General features: G+C 34.1%; 2 protein-coding genes across 2 annotated transcripts; both read right to left on the bottom strand.

Annotated features, from left to right (window-relative positions):
- Positions 1-1,662: 1,662 nt before the first annotated feature.
- On the bottom strand, positions 1,663-5,143 carry LOC135836220 (cytokine receptor-like). The gene is made up of 4 exons (XM_065350902.1): positions 5,028-5,143; positions 4,883-4,927; positions 4,623-4,769; positions 1,663-4,152 (listed from the first exon to the last, which is right to left on the bottom strand). The coding sequence occupies exon 4, from the start codon at positions 4,121-4,123 to the stop codon at positions 1,994-1,996; it is 2,130 nt and encodes a 709-aa protein (XP_065206974.1). The 5' UTR covers positions 4,124-4,152; positions 4,623-4,769; positions 4,883-4,927; positions 5,028-5,143; the 3' UTR covers positions 1,663-1,993.
- A 3,011-nt stretch (positions 5,144-8,154) lies between these two features.
- LOC135834092 (uncharacterized) lies at positions 8,155-11,540 on the bottom strand. Its single transcript, XM_065347929.1, has 4 exons — positions 11,381-11,540; positions 9,958-11,065; positions 8,977-9,640; positions 8,155-8,918 (listed from the first exon to the last, which is right to left on the bottom strand). The coding sequence occupies exons 2-4, from the start codon at positions 11,034-11,036 to the stop codon at positions 8,544-8,546; spliced, it is 2,118 nt and encodes a 705-aa protein (XP_065204001.1). The 5' UTR covers positions 11,037-11,065; positions 11,381-11,540; the 3' UTR covers positions 8,155-8,543.
- Positions 11,541-25,929: the final 14,389 nt, after the last annotated feature.

Here is a 25,929-nt window from a genome sequence, read left to right on the forward strand (position 1 = left end):
TTTGGATTATGTTACAGAATATGGATGTGGTTTAACATTTTGTGCATATAGGTGTTTGATTCGATGACTAAAACAGGAAATATATTGTAGGTAGGTTTTAGTCGTTCTCATGAAACAGTATTTACTCGACGACGAAATTGAGTAACACAAATACGAGAATGCATTTGAATGTCAAATAAACTTTGTGTATGAATTGGTCTGTTCATTGGAATTGTACGATAGAAAAAAAATGTAGCGATCTGCGATATCAGAGTGACTATATAGGTTTATTAATGAAGACGTTCCATATAAGTTGGAGTTTCGAATTTCAACGGTACATGAAAACGACAGGACGACGATAGGCTCGAATATTTAATCTAGCAGAAAATTTCAGTTTCACGCCTTTCGTTCAAGAGATTCGAAAGGGTTCGTTGGGTACAACGATTGAATGAAAATGATTTTTGACCGCTGTAGTAACTACCCTATACAGTATACATACCTACATACATATAGGTAGTAACCAAGTTGTTTTTTTTCTTGCAGATATTACGTACCTAGGTAGGTATCTGATTAAATAGCTCTGGAATTTTTGAAAAGGTAAGAATTGTGAATACTTACGTACAAAGTTGAATGGCGAGTTCAATGAAATTAAATGAATAAATAGAAAATAAATAAATTTCAAATTACTACCTAAGTATTATTTTGTAAAGTGGATCTCCAAGCTAACTAGTGTTTATAAAGACAAACTTTTAACCAAGTTCATTATCCATACATCTTTTTACGTCGTATAACTTATAAAACTGCAAGGATACTCAAAAATTCTAAAAAAAAAAAAAAAAAAAAAAAAAAAAAAACGTACAAAACTTTGTTTTCCACAATTTTTCTTGAAAATCTTTTTAAAAATGTCCTCTTTACGTAGGTATCATTATTGATGTTTCTTGAATAAGAAAAAATTCATTTTCTAATGGCGCAACCCCTGCTCCTCTATCTTGACGAGATAAAAAGTTTTCAAAGTTTGAGTTTGAACATTGAAAAATCACTCTATTTTTATGAGTTTTAGTCAATTTTTTAGGTAAGTAAAACATGTTTTGGATTTTTTGAGAATGATTTTTCAAATTTTAAACCCTTCAAACTGTTCAACTTATAGTCAAGATAGAGGAGTGGAGGATGAACCATTAGAAAGACTATTTTTTTCTTCAAGAAACATTAATAATTATGGTACGTAAAAAGGACATTTATTTTGAGATTTTTAAGAAATGAAAAAAAAACATTTGAACTAGTTTTTTTTAGACTTTTCGTCTTGCATAACCCTTCCTGAACAACTAGCATAAAAATCAACCACATGAAAAAATTCTACACGACATGAGCAATTCAACGCCGCAAAATGCAACTTTCTATCTATCGTGGTTCTTGAATAACGCAGCATCAAAATTTCCTCGCAAAATCGAAAAAAGATTTCATGCGAGTAAAATTTAGTTCCTTTCAAATTTCAGCATATGCAAACATACATATTTGAACTCAGGATAGGTTGCCTATATTACTGGTGGAAGGGAGTATTTTTCTGCTTGAACACCTTATCAGTTGCAAAATAATCGCTTTTGTCTTCATTCAAATTAGCTACTGCTGAACAGGGTACTTAAGTAAATATTCAAGACTTTGAAAACCTGCGATTTTAAAAATAGGTACATTTTAAGAAGACTTTAATAGTAAGAAGAGTACAAAACAGTATTGTATTATTACATAATAAATTTGACAGTAAATTATCTGAACAAATGAGATCACACGGAGAACGCCTGCTACAATGTAGATGCCATGACATTAAATTGTAAATTTAAAAAAAACTCACGAATATTCAGTTTCCATCCCTCCTTCCTGCTTTTAAAAAACACCAACAATAAGCTTCAAATTTCCAAAAGGCATCTCCAAAACCCAAAATACACATAAGAAGTTTTGTGGTGGTACTGGAGAAGTAGGGAATTGAAAAATCATATTTCCATCAGTGATCTTGGATGCTTTATGGTGCGTTTTTGGTACGAGGGTACATCCATTCACTCCAAGGTCCTAATAATTCACCAGTCCAAACTGCCACTGCCATTTTGTAAGTGGTATTTGGCATCAAGTTTGTAAAATTAAAATCACAAACGTTTTTACCTGCATGGTATTTTAGATGTTTTTCAGTAGATTCGACACAATCGTGCTGGTGATTTTCATTGACTGGACAGTACGATATTTTGTAGCCTTTGAACCCTTGGACCCGATTAGCGAATTCTAATTTCCAATGTATGTCTACGAAGGACGAGCCGACTTCCTGAATCCAAACATTTTGAATTTTATTTACCTGGTTGTAAATACCTGTATATATAATCCAACTCATGCCGCTACTAGAGTTCAACGAATTAGTACTGACTGCAAACTGATAACCCATGTGCTGATTTAGGGTTACGTTGTGCATAAACGCGAAGTTATGGGAGATGATATTATTCACTGGCAGATTAATCCAGTTGAAAACATTGCTGCATGGATATGGATCACCATGGTTACTTTCACACCAGAATAATGTAAAATTGGTGACTTCGATTTGGCGAAACGTGTATTTGAACTCTAGCAAACCTGATAGTACTGTAATTTCGTACACATCGGTTCCATCAAAACGCTTATAACCAGGCATAGGTTGAGGCAAGATATCATTCTGTTTAGGCACATACACGATAGAAGATCGAGGAGCTGAACCAATCGCATTCACTGATCTAATATAAAACTTATAAGCGTTGAAAGAGAGATTCGAGAATGTGGCGGAAAAATTGTTCATTGAAGTAGGTTTAATGTTGAATTTTTCATCGTTTTCAAAAACAATTATCCTGTACTGAAAATTGTCGCCATTATGTTCTTCATTAGGAATTTGCTTCCAATAGACAATCGCGTTTCGACGATTCGAATATTCAGCGAATACTTCAAAACCACCTGGGTCAGTTTTTGGAGATCGATAGGGCGCACATGCACTGGTTTTCACCAGCACAGAAGCTGCCTTAGACCAAGAATTTTTTTTTGAGACGTTGAATTTCACGTATACCTGAAATTTGTATTCCATATTCGGATACTTTATGCCAGTTATGTTGACTTGTACGTGATCATTTTCTTTTTCAATGTCTGCTGAGTGGAAGTGGATTATGTTCCAACTTTTCGACGAAAGTCGCTTATATTTCACTAAGTAAAGCAAATTCATCAGGGACGCATTCCACGAACTGACATCATCCCATTGCAGGCAAACACTATGAGAGGTTATTCTCAACGGAATCAAGTTACGTGGTCGTGCAGGAATGACATGAGCGTAATGATTCCATCTAGACATTTGAGTAATGTTACCTAACATATTACTGCCATTGATGTAGAAATTCATGAACTCGAAATTTTCCTTATAAGGAGGAGACGTTTCTTTAGTCCATCGACAGTGACCAGGTTCACTTTGATCAGTTGGGCAGCCGTAGAATTGATTTTTACCAGCTTCTTCAGGAATGGAATAATAAATCGAGTAACGCGTCTCAATTCCATTATTAGGCTCGTGCCACCAACAATCCAACACGTCCCAGTTGTGACTGAGACACTTGAAATTGACCACTTTTTTCGGTCTACTCCCAATCCGTACAGAACTTGAACAGATCAAGTCTTCCGCTGCTGGTGATTTAGGATCATTGATCAATGGCTTTTCTGCGCCACTGTCAGAGTGGTTGAATACTTCAGATGTTGCATTAGTATTACCGCCGCCTTGCAATGTCAACAAGCAAGCAAAAATCTCGGTTTGGACACTAATAGTTGAAGTTTCCAAAAATAATCTGGCCGTTGTGGAATTTACTAACGTTACGTGTTCGCTGTCGATTTTACGATCTCCTTTTTTAAATATTATATCTTGAGAGGTGTAATTCTCGCAATGTTTGTAATTCAAATCCAACGTGCAGTAGATCTCCAGAGACGTTCCAACTTCTAAAATAATATCTACGTCTGGAATTGGAGCTCTCCATGCTGGAGAGATCATTCCTCCACTTGCGAAACATTTTTGATTTGAATCCGAATCATAGTGTGTCAATCCAATAGCCAAGTTAAGCTTCATGAAAAAGTACCAAAATATGGCAATTGACCAGTGCCTCATGACAGCTTTCAAATCAACAATTTGTTTCTCTAAAAATAAAAGAACAGGTTAGATAGGTACATAAATGAAACTCGATGAATGATGCCACTTCATTATGAGTTTGGAGCAATATTGAAATGAAACACATCACGTAGGTGCCTAATAATAACAAACACACGATAACTTGATTTTTGGAAAAATTGAGGGGAAAAAATTTTGTTTTGAGGATGATACTTTTTTCAGCTCCCTTCCTTTTCCTCCTACCGCGTTTGATTTGAAAAATTCGTTGATGCGTAGGTAGTAGGTACGTACCTGGTTCGAAAAAACATGTGAAAATTTTTTTTGCTGCGCTTAAGTAAGTTCATTTCATTAATTTTTTAATTTTTAGTAAATTTATGAAAATGCAATTTTAATACCTCAAACATTATTATTAAAAATTTTTTGACCAGGTATTCTTTTCAAAATTATTCGAAGTGAAGGATCAGATTGTTCTCCAAATTAATCAATATGAAGCACTTACTTAAGCAATTTACTTATGAACTCTTGATTGCATATCACAGTCAACTGATGTAGGTTTTATCTATACTTGATGCACATTTCGTAATGTAATTTTCCATTCTCCAGCACTCTTGATTCAAAACAGTTTTGCGAATTTGACCATTTTCATCTGTGATTATTTACAAGAAAGACATCATTAGAATTTAAAATAATTCAGAGGTTGATTACTTGAAAAAAAAAAATGTTAACTAAACACGCGGAAAAAATTTTATAAAAACTTACGTTTAATTACTGAGATTGAAAAATGATCCAGTAGAGCAAGAAGATCTAAAACACAAAATATTTGACTTGCAAAAAAATTAACTAGAGAAAATGAAACAAAATGCACACATCATTTGATAAAAGATGAAACCCATTTTATACCTACCAGTAAGTAAGTGAAGGTACTGTTTAAAAGAATAGAAACAACCGATGAACCGTGTACCAAACTATCAACCAATATTTTAATAAGTACATATAACAGTGCTATTCAAGAGAACAAAAATAACTACTGCATCGCACATGAACATCTAAAAATAGAAAACCTAATACGTACCATGTGCGCGAAGGCTTCAATTATTTATTGGCGAAGCATTCAGCAAACGCTTTATGACTTTTTGTTGGAAAAGGAGGAAAGAGGTCAAAATTTTACGCCTAATTCTTTCACTTTTCCAGTAATACACATTTTTAGTCGGTACCGAGTTTTAAGACTTTTTTCTTTTTTTACATATCCTTTTTGTAAGAATTTAGTATACTTACCAACAGGCTACTTTCACTACCATTTTCAAAAATTCGCCATAATTCGAAAAATCAACTTCGGCTGCTCAAAATTTGGTTCTAACAAGGGAACCTCTTGAGGTGTCACACTCCGATTTGAACGGGACCGTGATTTTTGAAAAGAGCATAGTCTAAAACCCCCAAATCCAAATTTTCAGCTGCCCAAGTTCATTTTTCGATTTTTGGCGAATTTTTGAAAATTTAAAATTGACTGTTTTTGGCGATTTATGCTTTTTTTTAAAAGTACGAACTTGATCAGTAAAAATGGTCAAAATAAGTCCCAAAACTAATATTAATTGCCCAAATCCAAATTTTACCATTTCCAGCCATTCTGGAGCCTCCAGCGCAATTTTTCAATTTCTCCAGAATTTTGAATTTGCTCCAGAAGGCGTGAATATGAAGTTGGACAGCTAAAAATCGAGTTGTGTATTATACGCGACCTGTTTAACGAGTTTATCTACATTTGAGCCGATTTCGGGAGTGACACCTCAAGAGTGGTTTTTTGACCAGCTTTTTTCAAAATTAAAAAATCCAAAAAATCAAAAGATAACCGATTGTGTGGAAATTTTTGAAATTTACGCGAATCGCTGGATTTCTTTAAGAACTAACCCCCGGAGCGCAAATTCTACCATTTCCAGCCGTTTAGGAGCGAGAGTGACACCTCAAAAAACCACTCTAGAGGTGTCACTCTCAAAATCGGCTCAAATGTGGATAAACTCGTTAAACAGGTCGAGTGTAATACTCAACTCGATTTTTAGCTGCCCAACTTCATATTCACGCCTTTTGGAGCAAATTTAAAATTCTGGAGAAATTGAAAATCGCGCTGGAGGCTCCAGAATGGCTGGAAATGTTAAAATTTGGATTTGGGTAATTAATATTAGTTTTGAGACTTATTTTGACCATTTTTACTGATCAAGTTCATACTTTTGAAAAAAAGCATAAATCGTCAAAAACAGTCAATTTTGAATTTTCAAAAATTCGCCAAAAATCTAAAAATGAACCTGGGAAGCTGAAAATTTGGTTTTTGGGGTTTTAGAGTATGCTCTTTCCAATATCGTGGTCCCGTTCAAATCGGAGTGTGAGACCTCAAGAGATTCCATTGTAAGATCTAAACGACATGCTCTTTCGATAAATCAAATTGCTCACTTCTAGTTGACGAGTTGTAAAGGTGCCCTTGTAAATAAATATCGAAAGTTTTTCTCAACTTTTATTAAAACTAGAAAAAAATCAAAACAATGTGGCCATCAAGAAGTGTGGAAATAAGGGAGTTGAAAATTTTCTGGCGCATTATGTACTTTCCATTACCTGAGGGGCATAATTTGAGGCTATTAGATAAACCTTTATTCTGCTAGACCTTTTATGCTTTTCAACGGCTCTCGCTTTGGTCGGGCCTTTTTCCTTTCCTTTTCTTTTTCAAAACTAAAATTTCTAAAAAAAAGTGATTCAAATTCTGAAATTTTTAAACGGAAAATATCAATTTCCTTTCATAAACAAAAATGTTCTTTCACTTATAAAAAATACAAATAAGAATTTTCAGAAGCTTTTGCTTTTTTTTACAAAATAAAAAAATTTATGTGTGAGGCTGCTAAAAAAATTAAAAAATGAAAACGAAAATGTTTTATAGGTCATAAATGGCTATGAATAAGTAACCTAATTAACCCCATATTTATTTAAGTACCTATCTATATCAATTAACAAAATAAATTGTCTTCTCATCTTTCATTTCACAATAAAAAACTCACGTTATTATTTGGAAAAATTGGTATTTTTTTTCTCATATCAGTCGGCGAATTTCTGGTCGACTAACCACCCCTCCGAAAGGATTAATGCTTAGTTTCATCTCTGTGTGCTGGAAACACTAAAATAGCTTGAAACCAGTATCATTAGCTTCGGTATAGATCGAAATTGAAATAGTAACCAAATTTTATTTTTCTATGTACTTAAGTACCAACTTCAATTTGATTAAATTCGGATTTTCATTTTTATGGAATTAATTATGGATGGTAGCTTTTGAAATGTATTCGGCATACGTATTATATTGGGTGATTCCACTCCTTCAAATTCCAGGTTAAGCAAACATACATATTTGTACTCAGGATGGGTTGCCTATATTACTGGTGAAAGGGAGTTAAGTATCTTGTGCTGGGACACCTTATCACTTGAAAAATCGCTCTTGTCTTCATTCAGAATTAGCTACTGCGTACAGGATAAATATTAAATATTCACGACTTTTTTTTTTTTTTTTTTTTTTTTTTTGACATTTTTTTATACTGGGCGTGTATAATTGCCAGGATTTTTACGCCCAGTTTCGAGGGGTTAGTCTAGATTTGGTTTGAAATATTGATTTCTTTGATGTATTTAAGAATGTTTTCCATCTGTTTGATGTTGTCAGGAATTGTAGGGTTGAGGTCTGAAATGTTTAAGGATTGGCGTTTTGTTTTGAGGGAGGGACAGTAGAATAGAAGGTGTTGAGTGGAGATTATTTCAGAATTACAGAATTGACAGGTGGGTTTAGGAGCTTTGGTGTACAAATGGCTGTGGGTTAATTTGGTATGACCAATTCGGAGGTGGGTGATTATAATTTCTTCTGATCTGTTTAGGTGACTAAGGTGCTTCCAAGGGAGGATTGATTTTTTGTGGGTAAATAGTTTGTGATTTGTTTTTGAGTTCCATAGGTTTTGCCAATTGGAGTTTTGGATGATTTTTAGAATGTTAATGGAAACCTGTGAATTTAAAAATACATTTTAAAAAGACTTTAATAATGAAAAAAGTACAAAACAGTGTTGTATTACTTGTAGGTAGGTAGTAGGTACATTACGAATTCGACATTGAATCATCTAAACAAATGAGATCACATGGAGAACGCCAATTGTAGACGCCATGACATTAAATTGAAAATTAAAAAAAAACCTCAAGAATATTCAAAGTTTCCACCCCTACTACCTGACCTAAGTATGGCTCTTTTGCAGGGTGCTTTCCAGTTTCAGATCAATTTGAAAAAGAACGACAAGCCTCAAATTATCAAAAAAGTGTCTCCAAAACCCAAAATACGCATGAGAAGTTTTGTGGTGGTGCTGGAGAAGTAGGGAATTGAAAAATCATATTTCCATCAGTGATCTTGGATGCTTTATGGTGCGTTTTTGGTACGAGGGTACATCAATTCACTCCAAGGTCCTAATAATTCACCAGTCCAAACTGCCACTGCCATTTTGTACGTGGTATTTGGCATCAAGTTTGTAAAATTAAAATCGCAAACGTTTTTACCAGCATGGTATTTTAGATGTTTTTCAGTAGATTCGACACAATCGTGCTGGTGATTTTCATTGACTGGACAGTACGATATTTTGTAGCCTTTGAACCCTTGGACCCGATTAGCGAATTCTAATTTCCAATGTATGTCTACGAAGGACGAGCCGACTTCCTGAATCCAAACATTTTGAATTTTATTTACCTGGTTGTAAATACCAGTATATATAATCCAACTCATGCCGCTACATGGTGCCTTTCGTACGAGGGTACATCCATTCACTCCAAGGTCCTAATAATTCACCAGTCCAAACTGCCACTGCCATTTTGTAAGTGGTATTTGGCATCAAGTTTGTAAAATTAAAATTACTGGTGGTTTTACGAGCATAATATCTTATTAGGTCGTTTTCAGTAGATTCGACACAATCGTGCTGGTGATACTCCTTGATTGGACAGTACGATATTTTGTAACCTTTGAACCCTTCAGCCCAATTGGCGCATTCCAATTTCCAATGTATGTCTACAAAGGACGAGCCGACTTCCTGAATCCAAACATTTTGAATTTTATTCACCTGGTTATAAATACTTTTGCAAATTATCCAACGCATGCCACTACTAGAGTTCAACGAATTTGTACTGGCCGCAAACTGATAGCCAATGTGCTTATTTAGGGTTACGTTGTGCTTGAACGCAAAGTTATGGGAGATGATATTAGTCACTGGCAGATTAATCCAGTTGAAAACATTGCTACAGGGATATGGATCACCGTGATTACTTTCACACCAGAAAAATGTAAAATTGGTGACTTGGATTTGGCGACGAATGAATTTGTCTAGCAAATTTGATAATACTGTAATTTCGTACACATCGGTTCCATTAAAACGCATATAATCAGGATTGGGTCGTGGCAAGATGTCATTCTGTTCAGGCACATACACGATAGAAGATCGAGGAGCTGAACCAATTGCATTGACTGATCTGATATAAAACTTATAAGCGTTGAAAGAGAGATTCGAAAATGTTGCAGAAAAATTGTTCATCGAGGTAGGTGTAATGTTGACTTTTTCATCGTTTTCAAAAACTATTATCTTGTAGCGAAAATTGTCGCCATTATGTTCTTCATTGGGAATTTGCTTCCAATAGACAATCGCGTTTCGACGATTCGAATATTTAGCGAATATTTCAAAACCACCCGGGTCAGTTTTTGGAGAACGATAAGGCGCACATGCGCTAGTTTTCACCACCACAGAAGCTGCCTTAGACCAAGGATTTATTTTTGAGACGTCGAACTTCACGTATACGTGGAATTTGTACTGTATTCCATATTCGGATACTTTATGCCAGTTATGTTGACTTGTACGTGATCATTTTCTTTTTCAACGTCTTTTGAGTGGAAGTAGATTATGTTCCAACTTTTCAACGTAGGCCGCTTATATTTGATTAAGTAAAGCAAATTTATCAAGGACGCATTCCTCGAACTGACGTCATCCCATTGAAGGAAAACACTATGAGAGGTTGTTCTCAAAAGTGTCAAGTTATATGGTTGCGCAGGAACGATGTGAGCGTAATGATGCCATCTGAACTTTTGAGTAATATTACCAAACATATTACTACCATTGATGAAGAAATTCATGAACTCAAAATTTTCCTTATAAGAAGGAGACGTTTCTTTAGTCCATCGACAATGACCAGGTTCACTTTGATCGGTCGGGCAGCCATACAATTGATTTTCACCAGCTTCTCCTGAAGTAGAATAATAAATCGAGTAATGGGTCTCAATCCCATTATTAGGCTCGTGCCACCAACAATCCAATACGTCCCAGTTGTGACTGAGACACTTGAAATTGACCACTTTTTTCGGTTTACTCCCAATCCGTACAGAACTTGAACAAATCAAATCTTCAACTGGTGTTTTTGGATCATTGTTCAATGGTATTTCTGTGCCACTGTCCGAACTATTGGATACGTCAGATGTAGCATTATTACCACCGCCATGTAATGTCAACCAGCAAGCAAAAATCTCGGTTTGGACACTAATAGTTGAAGTGTTCAAAAATAATCTGGCCGTGGTTGAATTTACTAACGTTACGTTTTCGCTGTCGATTTTACGATCTCCTTTTTTAAATATTATGTCTTGTGAGGTGTAATTCCCGGCATGTTTGTAATTCAAATCCAATGTGCAGTAGATCTCTAGAGGCGTTCCAACTTCTAAAATAATATCTGCATCTGGAATTGGAGCTCTCCATGCTGGAGAGATCATTCCTCCACTCGTGAAATATTTTTGATTTGAATTCGAATCGCAGTGTGTCAATCCAATAGCCAGGTTGAGCCTTATGAAAAAGTACAAAAAAATGGTAAGTGACCAGCGCCTCATGACAGCTATCCCATCAACGACATAGTTCCCTGAAAATAAAATAACAGGTTAGATAGGTACCTGCATGAAACTCGGTGGCCGATTCTGTCAAATAATTTATGAGATGGAATCGATAATATAATGAAACACATCTCATAGGCACCTAATAACAAGAAACACGAAAGCTTGATTTTTGTAAAAATAAATCCATACTTAGGTAGAAACTGTATAATGAAGAAAGACATCATTGAAAAAAAAAATTAGACATGGATTATTTGACAAGAAAATGTTACGTAATGAAGATCCATAGGATCTGTAGTGCCTGCTGTAACAAAACACGTAGAAAAAATTTAATAAAAACTTACGTTTGATTAATGAGATTGAAAACCTCGTCAAAAAATCATCCGATGGAGCAATGCGATTTAGAATACCTAATACAAAAGATTTGACTTGCAAAAAAAACCCATACACCTTTACTTATCAGTAAGTTGAGGTATTGTCTGAAAGAATAGAAACAACTATATACTAAGCACCAACCAATATTTTAAAAAGTAACAGTGGTATTTGAAATAACAAAAATAACCACTGCAACGCCAATGAAAACCTAAAAATAGAATATGCACGAAGGGATCTATATTATGTACTCTGGCGTACCATACATAAGATGGACGGCGCTTTCAAAGTAAATTTTAAGAAACAGATGAAAACAGCTTGAAAGGATGCTGATAAAATTTGTAAAACATATTTTGAGATTGTCGCTGGGCAGTGGATAAGCGTGCCTTTCTGATGAATGCAATTAATTGCAGTTCCATGTGAAAGCTGTTGCCTACAATATACAATTAAGGAGTACGAGAGCAGGTGAGGTAAACTTCTCAAAAGCTGTGTCTTGTTCTTACGTATTAATTGATAATCATTAATCATTACACAATTGATTTCAACTCTTCAGCAATGTCTTTGCGATAGGTAATAATTTTGAATTCAAATCATGGTAATTGAATTAACAATTTTGCACCAGTTGTATTTCTGACTTCAAGAGCCCCATCCTCTCCACTCTCCAATTTCATCTATCATTACTTGTCATTCTCGACAATTCACTCAAGATCTTTTTTTAAAATTAGAAACTCGGCGAAACGATGTAAGAAGCTTGCTCACCAATCAGATTCCGTAAAAACCCAAAATGGAAATCCGAGTCAGAGTCAAATTCGAAATAAATGAAGATTTCCGAAGAAAAAATAAAAGGAACAGCCAGAAACTTTTGCTGGCCCACAACATCCAATAAGTATATCTAGTCTACTTACAATACAATAGTTACTAGTAAGGGTTCGATTTTTAATTTTATTGTGGGTAGGTAAGTACATATTTCAGTTTTGTTCAATTTTTTAATTTTAGTTTAGTTGACTCGAGTTCAATTTTAATTTGATATTTTAAGTAGGTAAGCATGTAGGTAATTTCAATTGAATTATATTTCAATATTCAATCTTACCAGTCTGATTTTACTTCGAATTTAATTCAATTTTATTTTAACTTGATTTTTTTTTCATTCAGTTTGACTTTTCATGTCCAATCACTTGAGGAAAACGTTAGTCCCTCACCGACCGAAATACGTACCTAATAAAATGACTATTCCGCACAGATTTCGTTACATGGGGCCCAATCCGACAATACTGTAAATTTTTCCAACATATGTGCTGGAAGAATTGCATATTCTTTTTTACGAAGGCTTTGGTATTTACCGTCGCGTCACAACTTCGCGAGTTCCTCCAATCCAACTACATACGTCATACTAATGAACCGCTCTACAGGATAACTAGTTTTTTTTTAGTGGGAAGGGAACTGGTGAAGTAATTGGTCGCGTGCGTCACATCTTTCTTACTTACCATTTACCATTACCTCATTTCTGTTTGGCTAGTCAATTTAGTGTCGCGTACCTACTACCTAGTTCAGTGGTGTAACGTTCTCTCTGATTAAATTATTAATTATTTCGCCTTAAATTTTAAGGAGCGCTCTGACTCATTAGAATTCAAATTTTAAAGTTTTTAGTGAAGTTTGCTCATTTTTGTGTAGACATTTTTCAACGTTATGTGATTTTTTTCCTCTATGAAGACTTGTGTTGTCGAGTGAATTTTTCCGAGTGCGAATTTTTTCATCACCAGTGGTCTGCTTACCTAATCGAAACGTGAGTAGAAATTGTTGAATTTCGTTTTAAATTACGCTTATACCTGCTTATGTTTTGTTTTATGGATACCTCGTTCTAGACCATTATTGTTGTATTGATAGCAATCTTTAACAAGTGCAAATTGAGAGAAGGTAGGGAATTCCCGTGAGTACCTACCTAGTTATAGATTTTAAACGATTGATTTTAATAAAACTACAAACCGATGACAAAATGACGTATTTGAAAAAAAAATTTGAAACGAAATTAAAGAACATTAGTCAATTTTGCGAAACGTTATGATTTGTCAACTACTTCAGTGTTATCACTAGCTAATGATTCATTCCGGCATCTCCCGGGTTTATTTTCATTTCACTTTAAATTGGAAGAAACCGGTTCGGCATACCGTTTATCTCATTTATCCCTGAATACCAAATAGTTCCTGGATAGTAGATAGATACCTTGCCACCGTGTAAATTCCCCATTATACATAGGTAATACGATTCCATCAACACAGATACACAAACGTGATATGTATTGGTGTAGGTATCATGTTTATAGGTATTTTTCCCATTCCTAGAAAATACATACTATTAATAAATTCCCAGCTGCTAATTCTTGATGGAATTTCAATATTTGATTAATTTTCAATCAAATCTAATTTGAGATGGACTTCAAGGGGAACAGTAGAAAGTCATTAGTCGCCGATTGAAATTAAATCGTGTTCATGGGTTTTTTTGAAATTTGCCCACTTATAAACTTTTTTTTGAACAATTAAAAATAATTTTAAACTGTTTGACTCCTCCAATTTCAGAAATTGGCCAATTTGGTAAAGGATTTTTCTTCGTTCATCTTCAAACGATACGCCAGGTTTCTTGGTGGAAATTTTCATTTCAGAATATTTTTAAATAAATAGCCCCCCCCCCCATTTCTTATTTGGCAATTTCAGAAACACTGCTATAGGGTAATGCTTGCGAAAGGCGATGTACGTATGTTTTGTTCTGATAAACGGTGAGAGAATTTAGGTGGGGAAGGAGAACTGGCGTCCCATTACTCAACCTCGTAACTTGCAGATTTTGAAAAAATCAAGTTCTGACGAAGAAATTTTTCAAAATAATCAGTTGGGAAATTTTTCCCACTAGAAAAAGTGGTAATTTTGATTAAAAATTCGTGAATATTCAAGGAAGAAAATTTGCGTAAAAATAATCCGTAAGAAAAACTTTGATCTGAAAATATTTTAGTAGGTATAAATTTTAGTTCATTAGCCAAGATGCCTTTTCAGCTTAAATTTTCAAAAAATCATAAAAAATTGAGACATGTTCGTTGACATTTGACAACTGGAAATTCAGTTCGAAGAAATTAATTTTTTTGAACTTTGAAGAGGGGATTGATGTGATAAATGGTGAAGTTATTATCACGCTAATATTGAGTTACCTTTGTGTTTTCTCCTCACCATTGAGTACCTTCCCAGTTCTGAATAAAAAGATCAACCTTATCAAACAAATCATCAAAGAAATGCACGAGTCTTGATTAGCTGAAATTTTGAATTCTCAAAACGTACTTTTTTCATCTGGCAAATTTCATCAATACAATTGACTCTGCCTTAACCCAAATCGTCGTCGTAGAATTGTTTTAGTTCACCATCCCCTATTCCCTTTCCTTCTTTGACTTTTTGGTCACCTCACTAAACTTACCTATGCATTCCTTCTATTAAAACAACAACAAACACGAATATTTGTAAACATAAAATATATTCTTTCATCGCATCGTTTCAAAATCATTGGAAGGTTACCAAAATAAAGGCTCTCATAAGGGTGGCTTTGACGTTTTGGCAAAATTCCACTCTCAGTAGACTGCTTGGCTGCATACGAGTATTTCAGTTTGTCTACTACGAAGTGAAATACATACACGAGGGAGAAATGACTTATGTACAGGTGGGCAAAGAGACAGAATTAGAAAAATTGATGCAATAATTAGGTACCTTTGCCTTTACCTACCTACTTGCTTACTATATACGATCGGGAAAAGTCTTTCAGTTGACAATGACAAGATACAGCGGAAATGTTCTTGACAAAAAATGTGTTTCTTGATCGAACATTTTTTTTTGTTGAGACCATCTTTCCATATGTGACATGTGTTTGATGTCGAATGTAACATCAAAGATGGAATTGGCACCGCATTAACGTATTAATTACTCTGTAATTCGGTTACACGTTTGTTATTCAGCGACTACTACATAGTGATTAAATATAATTTCATGTACTACGCATTACGCAGAACCTATTTTCATTTAAATTGTGTGATGTCGAACTCGAAGTTTCACACGATTAATCGCAGGGTTTTTGTTTTTATGAAGTAAGTAATCCAATTGGTAGATAGATAGGTAGTTAGGTAGGTAGGTAAAGAAATTCCAAACACCTCGTATTTTTCCTGCTAGTGGTTTCCTATCTGCATGATTTATGGAGCGGTATATTTTAATACGTGATAGTCAAAAAGTAATACTTACTATAAGGAAAGTGAATGCATCGTTGCTTTTATTGTTACGAGTTACTTATTATCTTAAGGAAAATACCTATTTGTGTGGATTTTGAACTTTCTACATTAGATTGCTCGTACGCATTAATGTCTCGTATGTACATAAATGTCAATTTATTATCAGTATTGACCACAACTAGTACTAAAAGAATTTAGTCTTAAGTATTTTCGTTTCAAACATTCGTACAGTTAGAATTCAAATATGAATTGTTGTTATCGAAAACGAAAGCAAGTATTGCACGTAACATGGATAATTAATAATTGCCTGATTGGCTACGATTTTTTTCAAAGATGTTACACGTGTGAAAAATTATACAATGCAGTCTGCTAATTGGCAGCGTTTTGTTATGCATTATCATTACCTATTACACGATATTTTACCAAATTTTTTAGCTGTATATTTTTTCTATTAGGTATGAGAATCACATAATAACACCAACAACTAGCGAAGCTGTAATTTAGGTGCTATTGATATGATGAATACACGGCGCATGCGCTTTGCAATATTTTCAACTGGTCAACCTTGATGATCATTATAGAAAAATAATCAAAATTAATTCGTCAGTTTATTCTGGCTGAGTGGTGTTCAAATTTTTGTCGTTTTTGTCGAAAACAAGATGTGCGGATGAGCTGTTATGACGTTGTAGGTATGATGTATGAAGACCTATCGTCGAGGTGTGAGAAGGGGTCTATTGTTTCACGATCCTAGAATATGTTTATTGTCAATTTTGAAACACACTGCACTTAACGTCTATACGTTTGTTTATCTATTATTGCACAGTTTATTTTACAATGCTCCTACCTACGTAGTTTTGAGAATCAATTTTTCTGGTAGGTAGATACGATGGAATCAAATTCGGAAAGGGGGGATTACAGCAGATTAAAATTATGGAATGACATGTCCCCTGCCAAGGGTAGAGTTTCGTTCTGATGTGGTGATTTTTTTCTGATCGTTCCCTGGACTTGGTTTGATCTATAAATTCGAACATTGGCAATAATTTTGAACCCGGATGTTATCGATTGATGATTTTTATAATTATCAGTATGATTGGGTATTTTATGTCGATTAATCTTTGACTCAAAACCCCAAATTATTCTCTCATAATGTGAATCATTTTGATTAAAAAAACACACCAAGTACAAAATATTGACCAGTATAAAGACATGAACCGTGAAAGTACACAAATATCTGCTCGATTCGTTGTGGGAAGTTTAAATAGTATTGTTTTATACATACTAATGGCCTTTCAGACTTTCATCTAAGTATCTAAATAATCTTGAATATTCTAGATTCCATTTGTATGTACTTTTCTTCGTATATACTCTCGTAGCAGTCAATTTTGTAGGTAGGATCTGCATTGCTTTGTATGAGGCACACTGTAATCTAAACGTATTTCATGCATCACAGCTTATGAATTTCTCGATACTTGAACGATATGAGGTATCTACAGAGTGAAGGTAGCTACTTCAACTCGAGCATATACTAATACGTATTAAGATTAAACACCGTACTAATATTTTTTATCACAAAATGAAACGTTATGATAAAAATTTATAATGGCTTTATAAATGAAATCATAATAATAATTTGCTGCTGCGATTAACCTCGTGCCTACGATACTTATAAAAGTGAAACGCTTCAATTTTCAAGATTCTAGCGTTCCATATGAAAAAAATATAAAATACCTACCTACCTACCTACCTACGAGTAAGTTTTCATGAAAGTGACAATCTTACTTACTATAGTAGAGTACGCAGATGATAGTAAATTTGCCATTTTTATCGAGTTTACAACAGTTTCAAGGGTATACTTTGTGCTCTATATACACTTATGCATACTGAAGTTATATGTTTACCTATCTGTGACTAACCTACCAACCTATAACCTACGCATCGCGAACAATATGTCCGTATTAAGTAAACCATTTGAAAGTGATACAGTTAAATAGTTACGTGGTTAACTAAATGAAACAATAAGAAATTAATTAATACGTTATTTGGTGTATAGTCTTAACTGTACAATAATACAATTAACGCGGAGGACGTTGTCAGATACACTTACACATGTTAGTGTAGTAGGCTGTTATATTGAGAGTGAGACCATTATACGTGTATATTATAAGGCATGGTTTGGGTTTTTAGTTAGATACAGTACTCGTATAGTCTGCAGCGAGATGAGATGTGATCTTCCCACGTTACATCCGTGCGCTTGTTGGTTTACTCGTAAGAAATTATTTTTCAAGTTTAAAATTCCTAAAGGCAAGTTTTGTATTGTGAGAATTACTCGTGCTCGCCATGTATGCATATTATGTAGGGTGATTCAGTGGGCATGTTTACACAATATTTAATTTAATCAGTTGGCAGAGTCGACTGAGAGCAGCGAGAGAAGTTCCTTAAATTGTGAAAGAATGAAACTTTCCAAAAGTGGCAGGTTATTTTTGCAAAAATTTCAAATTCAAACTTCTTCGAAGCCGTAAAGTTGACCCTGGCCCCTCGAACAATTGCAACAACTTGTGAGCTGATTTAAATCCTCCAACAAAAGTTGACGATTCTGCGGCCAAGATCGACTTGAAAATGATTTCAATAATTGACTGGGGGAAAGGTGTCAACTTCATAGCTTACAAAAATTTTTACATTTTCATCTCGAGATTTATATGCTTTTTGTAAAAAACTAATAGGTTGGTACATTGATGGGTCGTTTATGTCATTTTAAAAAATTCGCTTCAGTGGCCCAAAATTTGTGCTTCTCGAATTTTCCCCCTCTGATTACAAATCCAAAATTTCTAAGCACTAATGACTTTGATTTTTTTAAAACCTTGACTTTGATTTTTTTGGTAAAAAATGTGTAAAAATTGTTGGAAAATGGGAACGCAGGTTTGGGCATCGATTTTTTTCAATCCCAATACAGGGTCAACTTCGAGTTGAACTTCCTACTCTTTTTTGATTTCTCACAAAAATCGATTAAAAAGACCGTTGAATCGGTGGACTTTTTTTTAAAGGACGAGTTTGGTCAAACTCCTTTCAATTCTTAATCCATATCAATATCTATTCGTATTTTTTGCAATTTTGATCATTACAGAAGTAGGTAAGTAGATACTCTATCCTTCAACCCCTCCCCCTCTCCATCCCATGGGTACTGCCAAGAATATATTTTTAAAATTCTGACTCGAAAAGTTTGGCTTGAGAATGGGGTTGTGATATTTGAAAAAAAAAAGAATTTAATTCATCACTCACTTTGGAAATTAAGGGCTCTCTCAATTTCCTTAAAATGATTATGATTATGGAAATTTGCTAAAAAAAATTATCACTAGGAAATTTTCCCAATTTGACTCCTTTTTTTGACATTTTTGAAAAATCACAAAAAAAAATTTCTCTCTGCAACAAAATTGAAATGGAATGGGGGCTCAGATATCGTGGGGTTTCATTTCGAAAAACTTCATTTTGGAGTTTTAAAATAGGTACCTACTTAAAGTAAAATTTAGGTTGTAAAAAAAATGAAAGTTTTGGAAATTTTTGTCAAAACGTAAAATTATTATGTTTCTAAATTTGAAAAGTATTTTTAATAAAGTAATAATTTTTATGGAGTGCAAAAGCGCAAAAGTTTTGAAAATTAATTATTGAAATTTTCATTTTGGAATTTGTAAGTGAAAATAAGATGTAATTATCGCATTTCAATGCAAAAATTTGGAAATTACCAAATCTTCAAAATAAAATTCCAAAAATAAAGTAAAAGTGGTCAAAAATTCGTACGACATTTGACCCAGTTTTATTCCCATTCTGTCGTAATGTAACATTTTTTTTCAAAAAACAGCCGAAGTTGTCAAAAAAATGGTAGATATGAAATGCTGTGTTGGGTATACTTTGAATTTATTTTTAAATTCGATGTACTTACTCTTTTTTTTATAATGAATAATTTTCAAAAATTGAGTGAAAAACTTGAAAAGAATCGAATTTTTTGAAATCAGTAATCTATTCAGAATTCGATTCTTTTTGATGGCGGCCATTTTGATTGACAGTCAGCCGAAATCACAGATTTTACGCTCCAACATAGAACTAGCATAAAATTTTTTAAACTGTACAGAAGTAGATCGAAAGAGCAGGCAAAAATTCATCACGTGTTAAAATTTCAAGAGCTAAAGTGCCTTTTTAGATTTTTGGTGAATTTTGGAAAATCAAATTTAGGCCAAAAATGAGGGAAAAAATCAAAATTTTACCAAATCGACCAAGAAAGCTGAAATTTAGGATACACCCTATTTTCGACATGTCAAATCGATTGGAAACTGTTTCAAACCGTTTTGAGCAGTTCTGGAGCCTCCAGCAAATTTTTGAAATTCGAAATCTCCAGAAAATTTCATCAAAATGGAGTTGGAAAGTTGAAATTTATTCTGCAAACTAATTTCAATGAGCTACGAAGTACTGCAGGTAAGTTTCAAATCGTTTTGGAGCCTCCAGTGACTTTATGAAAATTACTGGAGCCTCCAGTATATTTTTGAAACTTGAACTTTCCCCAGAATGTCATCAAATGGAGATAGAAAGCCTAAATTCACTCTGCACTCCACTGAAGACGACTTCAGGTGGATTTTAAGTCGTTTTGGAGCCTCCAGCGACTTTTTGAAAATTACTGGAGTCTCCACCAGGTTTCCCAAAATTTCATTAAATGGAGATGGAAAGCCGAAATTCACTCTGCAAACTAATTTCAATACGTTACAAAGTCGACTGCAGGTGGATTTCAAATGGTTTTGAAGCTTCCAGCTACTTTTTTGAAATTTCAATTTTCCAAACAACCCCATAAGTAGGTACAACCTCTCTTGAAATCTCACTAAAAATGTAAACGAATTGTCCCATTAAAGATACATATCTACTTTAGTTAGTGTTCAACAAGATTATCTCTTATAACTGATATAATACTCAAGACTTACGCATGCCTATAGTTGAAAAGGGGAGATGATACCTAAATGTAAATCGCATCTTTTTGCATTCATTTACACCACATGGTAAATAATGATCACGCTATATGTACCTATTATTACCATATGTTTGCTGCCAGTGTCAGCACAGTGGTGCAGCCGAGAAATTGCAAATTGTCCATGGAAATGGAATGGAGTTGTTGTTCTCGTAGTTGTGTCAAATATCTCGTATCTGTACGTGTTAAATTGCTGTGGGTAGTAATGTAGAAGTACGCATATTCGCTGGCACTTATGGTATGGAACATCTTTCCAGATTCAATGCAAATACACTCTAAAACATACCCATAGTCTACTTGTAAAAAAAAAAAAAAAAAACTTCAAGATGGTGTGACCAAACAACCCGACGGTGGATGGTGCGGAGTCAGATGTCGTAAAGATCACTTAAATTACAGACCTACGCTTTTGATTAAAATATCGGTCGGTCGCAACTATCTCAAAACGTAAGACATAATGTACCAGACGAGCATCCTGTGATGTAATTTCGTGGTGTAAAATTTCGTGCCATAAACGATTCTAATACATTCGTAAGTGTGCACAAATGAATAAGTATAAAATAAAGGTTGGTGGCAAAGAGTTAGCCCTTATCAATGAAATTATTGCAGCTGGTTTTTTGTCTCTTCTCGTGGTAACGTGTGTAAAAGACCTCACATCGTATGACCTCCGATTCTTGGAGATGTTCCCTTCTCTGGTTGACATTTGAACGTTGCTCGCACGTACATGTAGTACAAGTGTTCCTCTGTTCCAGCATTACGGTCTCATAATGTACTTAGAGTACCTATCTATCTTATTAACTAAAATATGCCATTGTATTGAAGGTATTCAGATGTCAGTGCACGCGGCATTTTTCAATTCGTATTGTTTCACGATGATCAAAAAAAAAAGAACCGAATCTATTTTGTTAGCAGTATTGTTTTATGTACCTATCTTGTAACCATTAATAGAAGAATCTAACACGAATTGTTTCGACATAATTTCGAATCACTATGCTATGGATATTGCATTAACACTACAAGAAGACTGTTTGTATACAATATACATGTATGAGAATGTAGGTAGGTCTGGGCACGTGATGAGTTATGAGTCACCAAATTCATCAAAAGTATCGTATACTTTGGTAGGAGTTGGAATCATCGTATTGAATTATGATACATTTATAATAACCTACTTTGTACTCGATACTATTTCTAATTGGTTGATTCATTTCTTATAAATGTGCAAATGAGTCAATTATGATGAAGCAGGATCAATGGTGAAATTATTCGAATAGGTAAGGTAGTAGGCACCTATCTACCTGGTACCTAACTACCTACCTATCGAGAAATGCTCGATTTAATCTATGACTAAATATAAATATCTGCAGTCTCGATTGATGCCATCTTCCTTCCATCATCATACGAAAGTCCTCTTTTCGTACCCATCAAGTCAAGCACACTTCATACTCGTATCTTAACCAAAAGGCTACAGATACTTAGTAAAAATCTCACTCAATGAATAATAGACCTATACTCATGTTGATGGAACATTAAGCAAATGGTATCCTTGATTTTTGATATGTATTTGACAAACACAACAAGCGATATGACGACGATAAAAAGGAAAATAAGCGAGCTTGTTATCAAGACAGGAAATTGTTTTCGGCGTCGATGAACGCGTTCTGGAAAGTATACATGAAAGGGTACCGCACTGGGTCTTGCGTCCAAACCACGTGATCTCTGTTTAAAAAGATTAAGCCTGGTAGCAAAGTTCGTGGTTCGTGCTCTAGGCTTCAATATCTCCACACACGTACTTACGATATTCCTACATCGCCCACATAATTCCGCTGCTACCGAGTTAGGCATTTTCATTTTTTTTCCTCTCTCCAAAACTAACGCGTTCGTAATCATAATATTTTCTTATATTGTAGATATGGATATGGTTCATATATACTTAGCATATACCATGGAGAGAAGTTTTTAATATTAATGTCTTTCGTTAACATGTCGTTATTCCCAATTAAGATCATAAATTCGAGCGTACTTTTTCGTTCATGTACATCCTGCGAGGTAGACAGAAGGTTTATTGTTTGATTGCGGTTTCGCTGCCAACATAGGCCGCCTAGATCTATGTGATCTTACAAAAATATTATTATTCAAGCTCGAAGCAGTCGTACCAATAGGACGATAGTAGGTACTTTTTTTTTGGTGAGCTGATGAGTTATTACCTTATAGCAGTGTGTGTTGATTTATGGGTTTTAAGTCGGTGTTATTATTATATTATTATATTTAAACCTATATTACACTCTTGTGTATGCAGATAGGCATTGTAGTAATAAGGTGCGCGTATATTTATGGATAAAATGTGGAATTTAAATGGACAAATTAGTCTGCATATAATCGAAGATTATATAGAGGATGGTATATCGTGTGTCGAATACTAAGATTTGATGTATGTACCTAGACTTACTATGCACGTCGAGTCATAGAGAGGTTATAAGAACTTTGTTTTACGTGCAATGTGTTCGTTTTGCCTGCACCTACCTGCTTTTACTGCAGCAATACCTCCTGGAAAAGCATTTTTCTTTGCATTGTCTCTTGCCCTAAATTCCACAACAAAATTTTCACCAATAAACTCAAACGAAGTTTCATGAATTTTTTGTGATTTTTTTCATAATTTTTTTAACACAAATTCTCTGTAGTGGAAATATGTGTTTCTCCCTCTCCTCCCCGTCCCTCCCCTTCATTCTCAAAATTTAATTTGATTTCATAAGGTAAATTGTTAATACGAGTAGGTACCTAATGAATTTTCGGATGAAAAAAAACTTACTTAATTTTCTGTGACACTAGAAAAAAATTTATTTCTTGCCTTTTTAGTTGTTTTCGACTAGGTATATTTTTCTTCAACTTACTTACCAAAATTATTATAGGTTGCCGGACAATTCCTTGCAAAAACGTTACGTTTTATTAGCTGGATAACCCTCAAGTTGCCATTTTTTCGAATGACCAATTTCCTGAATTCATTTCGCCAACTCCATAATCCTGAGTACACAAAAGTGGACAAAGTTGAATTTTTTGGCCAAAATTAGTGAAAAGGCATGTTTTTTAGAGTGTTAAACTTCCCAGAAAGATTAGTTTTTTAAAAAAATCAGAATTGCAAAAAGTTCTACATTTTAAAACCAAACTTGCCAAGAAAAATCAAGTCTCCCCCCCCCAAAAAAAAACCACGAAAGCAGGTACATACATGTTTGTTTTTTTCTTGTCATAATTTGTCTATAAGGCTTACTTTTTGACATGTTTACCAAAATTGTGGAAACAAAAATCCCCCTCCTTTTTCAAAATTAGAGAAGACTCTTTTTTTTCAAAATTGCTTGAAAGTTTTGTTTTGTTTCTAAAGTTGCAAGAAATTCTTACACTTGGAAATTTATTTTTCGAGGAAAATTCATTTGAGAGAACGTTTGTTTGGGGAATAACAATTCGGGAAATCAGATTCAAGAATTCAGTTGTCGGGAAAACTCGTTCGGGAAAAATTTATTCGAAGAAATGGTCATTCGAGGTGATGACAAACTATGGTGATGATGGATTCGAGTGACTGTCACTGAATCGTAGGTCTAATTACTATACACCTAATGGCTACTGTTTTGTATATTTTTTTTCAAGTTTAAAAAATTGTTTTATTAAAAAAAAAACATTTTTAAGAAATGAAAATCATTTTGTTAGGTAATGCTATTTTAGCTTTTTTTCAGGTCCAAATTGTTCAAAGTATTCTTTAATCAAATTATTTTTTTATTAAATTTTTTTTTAGTCTTTTTTTTTGTTTTTTTTTTTTGAATTCTCAACATTTTGTTGGCGCTTTAATTCGTTCTCATTGTCGTTTACTAAAAAATATCGTTCTTATAGATGTTAGGTTTTTTAAAATCATTTCTAGGTATATTTTATATTTTTTTATAATAGGTAAATTTTCCTTATATTCGTGCGAGGGTACATTTTTCAAAACTCGATGAACTTGGAACAAAATCGTTGCTGAATTTTGAAAAAAATAAATACCTAGAAAAGTTAAAATCAGTCATTCAAGTATTAAAATCTAGAATCAGAACTTTCAAAATTCGAGTTGAACTTTTCAAAATATTTTAAAAGATGAAGACTATCAAAAAATTACAACGAAGTCACATTGTTAACTTCTTTATGAAATTGTGACAAACTAATTTTTAAAATAGGTTTTCAAGACCTCCCCCCCCCCTTGAGAAGTACTAAGGCTACATGGCTCTCAATTTTGACCAAGATTCGAAAAATTCCAAAAATTATGAGCATTGATTGTTATTGATTTGAAGACACTGAGTTCGAATCTCCAAGTATTTAATTTTCTGCTGCGAACTATTTGACATTTGACCCTCCCCTCCCCTCCAGTCCTTTTGAACGCCGTCAAAATACCGAAAAGTTGAAAATATCTGACATGGAACGCGTCGGGTTGGGGTTTTAAATGTGCTGGGCTTAACTGTTCACTTATTTTATGAATAGGTACATGTACAATCCCATAAAATTTATCACCAGCCAAAATTTCAAGCGTTAAAGTGCATTTTTCGATTTTTGGCGAATTTTTAAAAATCAAATTTGAGCCAAAAATGAGAAAAAAATCAACATTTTATGTATAAAATTGACCTAGAAAAGCTGAAATTTGGGATACGCCCTATTTTCGACCTGCCAAATCGATTGGAATCGGTTTCAAACCATTTTGAAGAGTTCCCCCAATTATGAAAAAAAATCTAAAATTGTGAAAATACCGTGTGACATGTCAATTACCAATAATTCAAGGTTGCTGTGCTCGAATATCTGTGTATTTTTTAAATTATCCTTAATTTTTTCGAAATAGGGTTGATATCAGCAGATTTTGAACTTTTTTCAAGATCATACCTTGAATGTGGTGACTTTGGCTTCCCTTTATGTAGTTCATGCTTCTCGGCGAATATTCCATCATGTTGAAGTATTTTTATTACATTTTTCAAGTAAACGTCATCCGCCGTATCATTTCCTGTAAATAAACAGTAATAGGTACGTAAGCTAGTATGCATAATTTTATTAAAACACTTCCAAAGCATACACACAAGTATACATATGAGCATAGGTACATAGGTTGTCTACCTAACCCATTAATTTGAATCCATTAAAACACCCAAAAGTATACACCACACACCTACGTACGCCTAGAACTATTAAAATTTTATCGAAACATCACGCTATTTTTCACTTATTGCAACTTCCCTTCTATAAATTTGGCGAAAGTCACGAGC

Source organism: Planococcus citri, chromosome 2 (assembly GCF_950023065.1).
Source record: "Planococcus citri chromosome 2, ihPlaCitr1.1, whole genome shotgun sequence".
NCBI lineage: Eukaryota > Metazoa > Arthropoda > Insecta > Hemiptera > Pseudococcidae > Planococcus > Planococcus citri.